Source organism: Phyllostomus discolor, chromosome 5 (genome assembly GCF_004126475.2).
Source record: "Phyllostomus discolor isolate MPI-MPIP mPhyDis1 chromosome 5, mPhyDis1.pri.v3, whole genome shotgun sequence".
Lineage (NCBI taxonomy): Eukaryota > Metazoa > Chordata > Mammalia > Chiroptera > Phyllostomidae > Phyllostomus > Phyllostomus discolor.
The window spans coordinates 70599495-70612564 of record NC_040907.2 but is presented as its reverse complement, the minus strand read 5'-3'; the positions used below and the strand labels follow the sequence as shown (position 1 = coordinate 70612564).

The following is a 13070-nucleotide window of genomic DNA, read 5'->3' as shown; positions in this document are numbered from 1 at the left end:
TCTATACTTTCTCCCTTGATAATACCTTCTGAAATGAAACCTTGAGTTGTCTCTGTCAGTGATTCCAAGGTTTTACATATCCCAGATTCTCTTCTGAGTTCCAGACCCTAGCATCCAACTACCTACTTGAATGTCTAAGGTACCACCTCAAATTCAATTAGTTTAAGATCAATAATATTCATGACCTTCCCTTCAAAAGTAGTTCCCTTCTAATGTTCTCTATTTCAGTGAATGGTGTGACTACTCATAGAGTTTGTTCATTCCACAAATCAGGAGCCATTCTTGACATCTCTCTTCTCATCACCTGAACCAACCTATCACCAACCCCTATCAATTTTACCTCTTAAATATCTCTTAAATCTACCCATTCTCCCCATCTTCACTGCTTTCAGACTAGTTTAAGCTGCACCATCTTTACTCTGCTGGTTCCCCACATTCATTCCTCCAGTACATTCTCCATGATAAGTGAATTCAAACACAAATTGGATTGTTTCTCTTTTGCTTTACATTCATCGCTCTTAAGACTTTAATATGGTCTACTTGGCTTTGTGAGACCAAAGCTGCCTTCCTCTTGGACCCAGACTCATACAATTCTCTTCTTCCCACTCTCACTTTCTATACTCCAGACACACTGGCCCTCACTGTGTTACTTAAAACCATAGCCCTCCATCTTCCCACATAGCTCTGGTACAAGCTCTTTCCTTTTCCTGGAATGCCAATTCCCCTACCCCAAACTTGGTCTAGTCAACACTTAACTCATCCTTTATTTCTTTGTTCAAACATCATTTCTTCAGTTTTCATCCCTTCTTTCAAAGTCTTTATGTTAGTTCATAACCGCATATTCATTACTGTAAATGTTTGCTTGATGTCTGTTTCCCCCACTGTTTTATGAGATCAGGGACCTTGTCTAGTTCTGTTCAGGAGTATACCCTGAGTTTTGGGATGGCCATAACACAAAGACTGCTTAGTAAGTATTTCTCGAACAAATAAATGATCACTAAAATATATATGTATTCAAATAATCTCAAAGGAGAGATGAAGGGAACAGAATTATGGACAAAACTAGTGACAACTATATTGAGATCCATTATATTATTCTATCTACTTTTCCATACATTTGAAATTTTCCATAAAAAGATTATTCAATTTACTAAATTAAAATACTTAATTTGAGTTTAATAAGTGGTGAATTTAATATTAAAAATAGGTATCACCTCTTTAGGAAATGTTTTGGAACTGCCCTGCCCAGTTTCAGAAACTGTAGCCTGCCATGGTTAAGGCTGAGTAAAAAGACCTTGGGACCATGAGCCACTTAGGGACCATAAGCCCCTTTAGAGGGGAGCCACCTCTGTCTGCTTTACTTCACCCTGCTTCGCCCCAGGCAGATGACTGGTTAGCCAATGATAGGTAAGATTCCTCAAGGGGAGATGACCCAAGACAGGCACAGTGGCAAAGGGGCCCTCAGGGAAGGACTTGAGGGGCTACAGAAAAAGGGGGTGATGGACCCTTGCCCCTCAGCTTTGACATAGCCTGAGTCCTCATTCTGTCTGCAAGAAGCCTCCTAATCTCTTGGCTGCTTTACTTCCCCTGCCTGACTTAAGCCTGAAACAATGCTGGAGGTGGGTGCAGCCCTATGCTGGAAAGGGCAGGTTTTCCCTAGGGTGATCAGGCCTAAGAAAGAATGCGTAAAATCCTATGAAACCTACTTTGCTAATACTCTCAATTTAAATGATAAGGGTCCAAGCATGAAGTGAATTTGTTCCCCAAAGTTTTATGGCCCTTTAACTACCTGACCCTGACTCAGAATAAGCCCTCAGAGTTCTTTGAATGTTATCTATTGTTTAATCATTTCTGCCTGACAATGATTGATGAGTTTTACATATATGCCCTGTATTCCTATGCAAATTAAACCCAATAAAAACCCATTGAGGAACAGGCTCTTGGCCCTACTCCTTTGAGAGATTGGCCACCTTTCCTCCCCAAGCAGATCATGTCTTGGTAGACTTATTCTCATCCGTGGCAGCTGGTGGGACCCTGTGGGAAGAGGCCCCCACCACAGAAATGAATATTTTATTTAACTATGAAGAAATTATACTGACCTGAAGATATTTCGGTAATGGTTAATTGGACCACTTAATGCTCCAGGCTGGGAAAATACATAAATATGAGCTTCAAGATCTTCTGTTGTTAATCGAAATCCTTTTCTTCCAATGCCAGTGCTATGGCTGGTAAACAGGTGTTTCAAAGCCTAATATAAGTGAAAGAGAATAATTAAAACTTGTTTGTTACCTAATGATACACTAAATCTTTGGCTTTTGAAAGAGAATGATGGTCAATGTGCGTTGACAACTCATTCCTGTTCAGTAGAGGTTGGAGACCTCGCTGGTTACAAACACATTTTACAGATTTCTGCTTTACTGGCTTTACTTCTCGTGTTCCCTTCTAATACCCCATGCACACTTCACCTTTTTGAAAAGTGTCCTGTCTTCTTGGTGCCCATTCACATTCTACAAGGCCAACCTCAACTACTATCCCAACCCCGAAGTCTTCCTCAACACTCCAGCTAACTGTGGTTCACCCGTTTATGGACAACCAGTTCTCCCCCCAGTTGTATGAACTTTTTTTGATTACCACCCAGAGTAACAAACACATTTTACATGCTGATCCAGGTCATACTTTTAAATATATATCTCTGAAACAAAAGTTTTAAAGAAGTATTTCTTACTCTCATTATACTGTGCACTGCTATTTTCAATTCAATTCTGTTCTACTTTATTTTTAAAAATTCAAACTGCAAGCCACTAAATTGATTTCATGACTCACTAATGGCTTCCCCACCTACAACTTGAAAAACACTGCTCTGTACAAGCATTTCTGAAAGTATGGATCTAAACCACCTGCATCAGGATTATTGGGATTCTTGTTCAAAATGCAGATCCTGTACCCCAAAACACACTTAAAAAATATGAAATGACATATGTATGAGGTGATTAACTGTAACATTGTAGTAAAAAAAGACTGGAAACAAATCAAATGTCCATCAATGGGAGATTAGTTGAATAAACTATGGTTTAGCCACACAGTGGTGTATTATATGTTCTTAGTACTTCAAAAAAGGGTAAAGATAACCTATATGCTGAAATGAAGTGATCTCCAGAAAATATTAAGAGGAAAAAAAAACAAGAGTGGGAAACAGTGTTTATAGGATATTACCTTTTGTGTAACAAGAGGGAGATAAATATATATATATTCAATATATAAATAATATATTAGAATTAATATAACACAATATATCATTGTGTATATATTAATAAATTAATAACCAATTGATATATTAATTATGTGTTGATAATATATGAAATACATATTAAAATTTTTATTTATTTATTTTTAGAGGGGGAAAGGAGGAAGAAAGCGAGGGAGAGAAACACCAATGTGTGGTTGCCTCTGGAGTGCCCCCTAATGGGGACCTGGCCCACAGCCCAGGCGTTTGTCCTAGACTGGTAATCAAATCCACTGAGCCACACCAACCAGAGCATTTGCTTATATTTTAAAAAGAAAAAAGAAAAAGGTGAAACAAAAACTAATGAAATTTTTCTTTGTGAGACAGGGAAGAAATAGAGAAGACAGAGGACATAAACATGTAAGTGGACCTCTCTGAATGTACATTGTTTTAGAGTTTTGACTTGAAACCACATCAATGTTTCATATAAAATCATAGAAGTTAAGTAATAACACTGCAGTCATAAATTTGCTTTGGAAATATGAGTAAGAACTCATGATTGTGTGTAAAAATTTGGTCCAATAGAAAGATCTAGAACAATGAAAAGATCTAGTAAAATAACAATCACCTGGATACCCAGAGTATGGCCTCTAAATACCATTTTCTATTAAAAGGAGCCAAAGTTCCTTTCCTAAATGAATGGTTCCAGATGTAGGGAAGAAAATAAAAGATAAACCTAGGTCATTAAAGAAGCAAGCTATCACTGACAAAAGGGCTTTTGTCAAAAGGACACAAGAGCCAACCTGAAAGAGTTTCCACTGTCCTAATATGAGATAATTTGGGCACCAAAGAGAATAATGACTGTAATTGATGGATACATATTAAATATTAAAAAAACACTTCATGAGCTCACAATGATATGAAAAAAACCCTCATTTCTAAAGTACCAACTCATTACTCTGGAAAGTTGTTTAATAGAAGAAAAGAAGAAGCATTTATCCTAACATTCTTGTGTGAACTGTATTTCAGAATAACCAAATAGTACATGAGCAAAATTCTTCTTTATAGAAGAATTCCAGTTAATAAAAGCAGAAAGAATGATACAATTTGAAAATCACCATTTTGCAAACCCTAATGAAATAATGGGCCTAGCCAATGATAATGAAGTTGTGCTAAAATTATTTGGTGAAAGGTTGTTAGGAAGTTTTTGGACAGGCATGCCTACTTTGTGTTAGGGTTTTGTTTACCTCCCAGGGCTTCTGCTTCTGCTGCTGTCCAACTCTCTCCCCTGGCATTCCTGTTCCCTTATCTCCCCATGGAATGTTCTCTAATAAGAGGTATGCCTAGGGGAACAGGCTCTCAAAACAACTGAACAACAGCGAGGCACTCACATATACAAACACAGATTTTAAAAATAAGTAAGCCTATAGATGAAGCCTTAGAAGCATTTATTAAGTTTTAGTATTTGTCTATTTTTCTTTCTTAAGTACGGACTTTAATTTAAAATAGTTCCTTTTTTGCATAGGAGCAAATGCCTAACAGTGCATAGCATATAACAGATGTACAATAAATAAGTTTAGAACAAAACAAAACAAAAACATAAGTGGATCAGTTCTTTTCTTTTTTTAGTGCTTCAGTCTGTATTTTTAACTTCCTAATTTTGTCATTCTCTTGGGGCACCAGCCTTTTTTTTTTTAAATTGAGATATAACTGACTTATAACATTAGTATTAGTTTCAGGAGTTTAGCATAATGATTTGGTATTGTATACATTGCAAAATGATCACTGCAATAAGTACTGGTTAACATCCATCAACTATGTTTGACTTACCTTGAAATCATTTATTGAGAACATAAATTCTGGGAACCATGGTATTTGGAAGAAGTAATAATAGCCGGATTTGAACAGCTGAGCAGGGTGTTGTAAAATGTATTCTGAAATTAAAATGCCATGTTAGACCTTATTCAAGGAGTATAAATCTTTAAAAGAAATTTTTAAGGCAATTTCACCTTTGAGATAATTCCATAAAAGAATCTATAAACAGGATTTCTGTGTATTTCTCTTTGGAACAATTTCTATGTTCTTATAGTTTATTATGAGTATTTCTGGTATTTAGAAAATTTATAGCACTTTAAATAAACAGAAAGTTCCACTTGATGAAGTTCTGACTCAGAAAGGAAGAGGAAACCCAAACCCACTGCCGTCCTTTAAGGTCTGATCAGTGACCTAACACTTTTCCTAGGGATACATAGGGAGATCATTTTCTCTTGTTCAAAAGATTTTCCTTATTGGTTGATTTGAATACCTTATCCATTTGACTTCAACAGAAAACAAAGTGTTTCCTATAAATTCACTCATGTATCCAGAGAATTCATTCATTCAATTAATATTTGAATATCTACTGTGTTTAAGGAGGTTTGCAGTAAACAAGGCAAAAGATGTTCTCATTAACTTATAAAAAATAAATGACTAATAAATACTTAAAAGATCATTTTGATAGCAATAATACCATAAAGGAAACAAAACAAGGTAATCCGATTAAGAGTGATGGTTGGGTAGTATGAAGGAACAAGTATTTAGCAGATGTTGTCAGAATAGGCTTCTCTGGCCTGAACCCAGAATGGTAAGAAGGAATCAGCCATGCAAAGATCTAAGAACAGCATATTGGAACAGGAGTTCCTGGGTCTGGCACACTCAGGAAGCAGAAAGAGGCTAATGTGGCTGGTGTGCAGTGAATGAGGAGGGGAAGTGGCATGAAATGAGTCAGAAAGAAAAGCAGAAGCTTGGTCAGATAGGGCCAAACAATAAGGATTTAAAGTGCCTTGGGGAGACACTCAAGTTTTAAACTGAAAAGTAATGAAATCATACACATTAAATGTGTATATTCTCAAGTAAGTGGAGCATTGTCATCATTGGGCAAGATTTTTCAGCCTGCACTAAAAAATATGCAGGCTGAAATACATATTAAAGATAAAATATAGGCACATTACTTAAAGACCCCATTTTGACCTGACTCAAGTTGAACCTATTACTAATAAAACAGTTTCAGAAATATTCCAAGTATGCTTTTGCTGAAATGACCAGCTGCAGTTTGTCCAAAATAGCATTTACTCTGTGGTCCTGATCAATTGAGCAAGCATGTAGTATGACTTCTGCTGACTAATGGAACTGAGAAAAACATGATGTTTCTCAGTGTGATATTTGAATCCTAAACATCCATCCTATTGCCTCAACAGAGATAGGTCAGATGGATATGTATCTAAAATTAAACTCTTACACTTATAATATTTAGGCATTCACAGTCCCTTTCTCCTTCAATTGCTCAATTTTGAGGAAGAAACAGTAAAATGTTGTTTTGAATTTTTTTCCCCCAGAGGCTGCTGTGGGTTGTAACAGTACCTGAACCCCAGAAAACATGACAAAGCTAGTTAAAGAGGACAAAATTATAACTTATGCCAAAACCAAATAAAAATGTTCCTGCCCATTGTTCACAGGCTTTTAATTACTTTTAAGATTTTATAAATTCCCTTTATAGAAGAGGTTCTCAAAGTATAGTCCATGTACTCCCCTGGGGATCCCAAGGACCTTTTTAAGGAATCTGTATTGTCAAAACTATTTCATAGGAAAAAATAAGACATTGTTAGCTTTTCTCATTTGTTTGACATTTGCATGGATGGCACAAAAGCAATGGTAGATAAAACCATTAGCTGCCTGGGCACAAATCAAGGCAGCGACACGAAACAATGCTGGTAGCCACCACATTCTTCATTGGCACACACACACACTAAACAAATACATACATCAAACTAAATGCCAGTTTCACTAAATGACATCCTTGATGAGACAGCAAAAATTATGTTTATTCTATTTCAACCTTTGAGTGCAGGTCTTTTACATTGCAATGAAATAGAAAGTACACATAAAGCAGTCCTCTTGCACACTCAAAGACAATAGTTGTCTTGAGGAAAAGCACTTCTGCAATTATTTTGAGTTGATAAGTTGAATTACCTGCATTTTTTAAATGGAAAACTACTTTTAGTTGAAAGGATGAATAACAAACTATCACCAGTCAGACCTGGATATCTGGCAGATAGACTCTTGAAAATGAACAAAACGAGGGAAATAGAACTTCCAGCCAAGATGGAAGTGTAGGTAGATATGCTTCATTTCCTTGTACAACCAAAAAAAAGGATAACAACCAATTTAAAAACAAAAAACAACCAGAACTGCCAGAAAATCAAATATATGGAAACCCAACTATCAAAGTGTTGAAGAAGAAACATTCATCTAGACTGGTAGGAGGGGTGGAGATGGGCAGTCAGGGTGCAGAGGACATGCAGCAAGGCAGCAAAGTGGTGATGGTGGACTAGGTGGGTGAGGAGGCAGCTGGTGGGCTGAGTGGTCCCACATTCTCATATAGATAAAACAGGAGAAGCAATGGGGGACAGACTATGCAACCCAGGGATTCAGCTCCAGGAAATAAAGCCTCAAAACCTCTGGCTGTAAAAACCTATGGGGGTTGTGGTGGCAGGAGAAAGTGCCAGTCTCACAGGAGAGTCCTTTGGAGGGGTTCTTGGGGTCTTAGATCATACACAAGCCCACCCACATGGGAAATCAGCATCAGGGCAGCACTTGGAGGGGTGAAAATCACTTGTGGGATGTGTGAGAAGTGACTGAAAGCTGAGTGAGAGCTGAGCAAGCAGCATTGTTCCCTCTCTGACCCCTCCCCCATATACTACACCAAAATGCTGAAAAGTAGGTGGCCCTGCCCTGGTGAGTACCAAAGGCTCTTCCCCTTACAATGTAACAGGTGCTTTGAAACAAAGAAATATGGCCCAAATGAAAGAACAGATCAAAACTCCAGAAAGAGAACGAAGCAACAAGTAGATAGCCAATCTATCAGATGCAGAGTTCAAAACACTGGTAATCAGGATGCTCAAAGAACTGATCAAGTACAGCTGTAAAATAAAGGAAGAAGTAAAGGCTGTACAAAGTGAAATAAAGCAAAATATACAGGGAACCAAGAGTATAGGGAAGGACTGGGACTCAAATCAATGATTTGGACAAGAAGGAAGAAATAAACATTCAACTAGAACAGAATGAAGGAACAAGATTTCAAAAAAATGAGGAGAGGCTTAGGAACCTGAGGGACAACTTTAAATGTTCCAACATCGGAATCACAGGGGTGCCAGAAGGAGAAGAGGAAGAACAAGAAATTGAAAACTTACTTGGAAAAATAATGAAAGAAAACGTCTCCAATTTGGCAAAGGAAATAGACATACATGTCCAGAAAGTTCATAGTCCCAAACAAGATGGACCCAAAGAGGAACACACTAAGACACATCATAATTAAATTGTCACATATTAAAGGTAAGGAGATAATCTTGAAAGCAGCAAGAGAAAAGGAGAGTTACCTACAAAGGAGTTCCCATAAGACTGTCAGCTGATTTCTCAAAAGAAACCTTGCAGGCAAGAATGGGCTGGAAGGAAGTATTCCAAGTCATGAAAGGGAAGGACCTACATCCAAGACTGCTCTATCCAGCAAAGCTATCATTTAGAATGGAAGGGCAGATAAAGTGCTTCCCAGATAAGGTCAAGTTCAAGGAGTTTATCATCACCAAGCCCTTATTATATGAAATGTTAAAGGAACTTATCTTCTCCCTGGCTGGCATAGCTCAGTGGATTGAGCGCAGGCTGCGAACCAAAGTGTCACAGGTTTGATTCCCAGTCAGGGCACATGCCTGGGTTGCAGGCCATGACCCCCAGCAACCGCACATTGATGTTTCTCTCTCTCTCTCTTTCTCCCTCCCTTCCCTCTCTAAAAATAAAATAAAATAAAATAAAGACTCCTCCCTTTTCCAATTACAAATCTTTGAAGATTTCTTCATATACTTCCATTTAAACAACATGTTGCAACAGATTGAATGCAAAAGCAGATATGAAAAATAGCTGACTTCTATTAAGTCAAAAATTAAAGAGGTTTGCAAATATTGTAGACAATGACACTATTTTCAGTAAAATTTTGTTTTGAAAGATGTATCTAGTTTTCATTAAAATGTGTTAACATGTACTGGAGTTATTATTTTTTGATAAATTAATACATATATTTAAAAAATTATCATTTAAAATTTCCAATACAGTGAATATTTATAGATATAGCTCATATAAACAAAAGCTCAATGGGTCTATAATAATTTTTAAGATATAAAGGAGTTCTAAGAGTAAAAATTTGAAACCTACTTCTTTAAAAAATACTGCCATTTTTTGATAGCCAAAGCTGTCAGGCCAGAGGAAAATTTATTTCTAGGCTATCAAAATGTATTGCCATCAAAGTAATGTCACTGCATTTCCCTCCTTTATCCTTTTAACCCAAAGTTAGCAGTAAAATGTTTTCTAAAAATAAATGAAATTATGCAAGCAAATACAAAGTGACTGTTTCTTAGACTCTTTAAATATTAAGTGTTTAAAGCACACTTTCATGTGTTAATATCATATTTTAGTCATTTAATTTTAAAAATATCATGTTAATCAAATTTTGCTGTTTGTAATCCAAAGTGTCAGGAACAATAGTGAATTGTCATGTTGGCAAAGATGCTTTAATGAAACTTTAAACTCACCTGTAAATACATTTGGATGAGGGAAGTTAATAACAATAAGCTTCATCACCATTTCTGGATAACAGATGGCAAACAGCCAAGCAATCATGCCGCCCCAGTCATGGCCAATAAGAACACATTTGCTATAGCCTGTAATCAAGAAATAAATGCTGACATTGAAAAGAAACAGGTGGGTGCATCATTGACTCACATAAAATAGGTACACTTCTGACGCTAATCTTTCCACTCTTCTACCCTAATTATGCAGTTTGTACAGACACTGAATTTGGTATTGTTAAAACTCGTATGTCCAAATCACCTAGGTAGCTTTTTAGAAAATTCAGATGCCCAGGCTCCACTCTAGACATGCAAATTCAAAATGTGTCCCAGGAATGAATATATACTCACACATACACACACATCTGAAATAGTTTGGAAACCATGATTAAGACTGCATAATTAGGTCATAAGAAAGAGTAATTTGAGTTATTTTTGAATGCTGGAAAATTTTTAGTTACAGTAAAATCATAAATGTCTTATCTATGTCCAACTGGTAAATCTTTATTTCAAAAACCATCTATTTCTCCCTAATGTCACAAATTCAATGTTACAATTCAACACAGTGAAATATCAGTAATTTTTTTTTATCCTCATCCAAGGACATTTTTTTCACTGCTTTTAGAGAGAGGAATGGAGAAAGACAGAAAGGAGAGAGAGAGAGAGAAACATCAATGTAAGAGAAAATATTTACTAGTTTTTTTCCTGTAGGTGCCCTGACTGGGGGTTGAACCTGAAACCTAGGTATGTGCCCTGAATGAGGATCGAACCTGTACCTTTTCAGTTTATGGCATGACACTTCAACCAACTGAGCCACACTGGCCAGGAATAAAACATCACTAATTTGGAACTGTAAAGTCAAAGTGATTTAGTGGAAAGTCTTAATTACAGTACCAATTATAAACAAGTTTCATTTCATGTAATCAGTATGGTAATTTAAGTTAGGTTAAAATATTGATTAGTACTGATTCCTACAGGATTTCCTTTGTATGAATAGATAAGATTGATTTGTAATTTATTTCTACAGTACTTAAAATTAATTTTTTCAAGTAAGTATTTTTCGCCATCATCCCACCACTACACACACACACAGAAACATCTAGTTTATATATTAATTTGCCTAGAAAATTGCATGATAAATTTAGGCCAGGTCTGGCTGAATTACCACAAAATGAAAAATGAATGAAAAATGGCTGTTGGAAATTAGTGTCACTGAGTCTATTTTATTGTAATCAGACTAAATGACAACACTGCACTGACACCACCAGAATCATCCATTTTTTTTCTCCTCTAAGAATATTGACCTGATGTATGCTTTCATTAGATTGTTATAGAAAGGGACTTTAATTTTATTTCATGGATTTCTCACTGGCTCCATTACATACCAGTGGTATAGCTGGGTTTCAGTCAGAAGGGATATAGTGAATTAGACTGTTGTTAAAAAAGCATTTACTCTCCCCTTTTCCCCACTGCCATAGAAGGAGTGTACTTTGCTGTTGCTTTGATGTTAGCCTGGACCATGTGATTTGCTTTGCTCTTGCAATGGGTATATGACTAGATCATGGGCTCAGCCATACGACTTGCTCTGGCCAGTGGGCTGCTAGTAAAGACCTAAAACATGTGTGTGCAGCTGAGCTCACACTCTTGCCATTTCTGCCACTGCCAGGAAAAGAGCTTCCCTCAGGTAGCTTCTCCCCTTTAGCTTGGGTTCTAACCCAGCTCACAGTGGGAAGCCAGTCCTAGCTGCAACTATGGGCCAGCCTGAGGAAAAAACCCAGAAGTGTCCAGCCTACAGTTGCTCTGTAGATTCATGAGAATAAGAATAAATGTGTATGGCTATATGCCAGTGAGTATGGGGTAGTTTGTTATCTAATATTACTGTGGCACTAACTGATCAATACAAGAAAGATAATGCAAATGCTATTGCACCTTGTAACATTTTAAAATAAATATTTAGATGTGTTTTCTGAAGATAAATTTTCTGAGTATAAGACTCAAATTTCCAATAATTAGTTCTGAAATTAATAAATAGTAACATTTGGTCTATTTTTAAAAACAAGTTTTCAAAGTCATTCTTGGCTGGTGGACTGAACAATTATTCTGGATGTATTATTTTAAATGTCCTGTATTTATTAGTATTTTGGTCTATATTCCCGAAACCATGGTGACAGAATCCAGAAAATAACTCGAGAAATGCATCCTCTCAAGAAATGAGGTTATCAGTTCACAATGTCTTGAATGTTAGTCCTTTAAAAATAATTAATATTGTTCTTTAATGTAACCTACCTAAAGAGTCTAAAATATCTCTTATATCTGTAATTAGACAGTCCAATTTATAATTCTCTCGATGAATGGGAGCATCTGTTTCGCCATAGCCTCTCAAATCCAGTGCTACAACTCGGTATTCACTTTTAAATTCCCTTAGCTGGTGACGCCAAGAATACCTGCAGGACATAGGAAACATTAAAAATACCACAGTAACCAACACAAATAGCAATATTACAGATATTCTAAGTGGAAAACTATAAGAAACTCCTTGTTTTGAGAAAGGCTGTAGAGCTGAGCACAAGCAGAAAAGAACTGTTTGAGAAGAGAGCACTGACATTCCTTATTAAAATTATTTTATTTCTTTTTACCAGCTCCAGTGAGGTATAACAAAAGGCCAGTATCTACAAAAACTACAAAATATCAGGCACTAAAATCAATATATATTTTATGTACTTAATGAATCAATTTTCTATAATTTGTGCAGCTATCAGGGAATCTATATCTACAAATGCTTCTGTATTGCAGAACCATTTGATTCTCTGAAAAAAAATGTATGAAATGAAAACTTACTCCCCTGAAAAAGTAGATTTGACTCATCTTACTCCACTGTCAAACAGGGTCAGTGTTTTTTTAGTAATAACATTTTGCTTATGAATGAAAAAAATCTGTAGATTACAGAAAGGTTATGACTTAAAGAATCCAGTAAAACAAATGGTTAATACAAACCACTTCTTGCTAAAACAAAATTCTCCTGTGGAGAAGATCCTACACCATGAATACAATCAAGCGCGATAGTAAAAATACGAAACAACCAAAATGGCGCTGGCGCTGACCAATTAAAATGTCCATATGCGATTCATCTCCACTCTGAGCTGACTTCTCTGGGCGGGTTTCCCCCAGCTCCTCACTTCATATATCATTCAATA

The 13070-nt window shown here is 36.4% G+C and overlaps 1 protein-coding gene across 1 annotated transcript in view; it reads right to left on the bottom strand.

The window, feature by feature from the left end:
• EPHX4 (epoxide hydrolase 4) overlaps nucleotides 1-13070 on the bottom strand; it is a 39671-nt gene that overhangs the window by 11761 nt on the left and 14840 nt on the right. Inside the window, exons 3-6 of the mRNA XM_028513403.2 lie at nucleotides 12163-12320; nucleotides 9841-9969; nucleotides 5054-5157; nucleotides 2100-2248 (exon numbers count right to left, since the gene is read on the bottom strand). Of these exons, the coding sequence (XP_028369204.2) occupies nucleotides 2100-2248; nucleotides 5054-5157; nucleotides 9841-9969; nucleotides 12163-12320 (540 nt within the window). The remainder of the gene's footprint in view (nucleotides 1-2099; nucleotides 2249-5053; nucleotides 5158-9840; nucleotides 9970-12162; nucleotides 12321-13070) is intronic.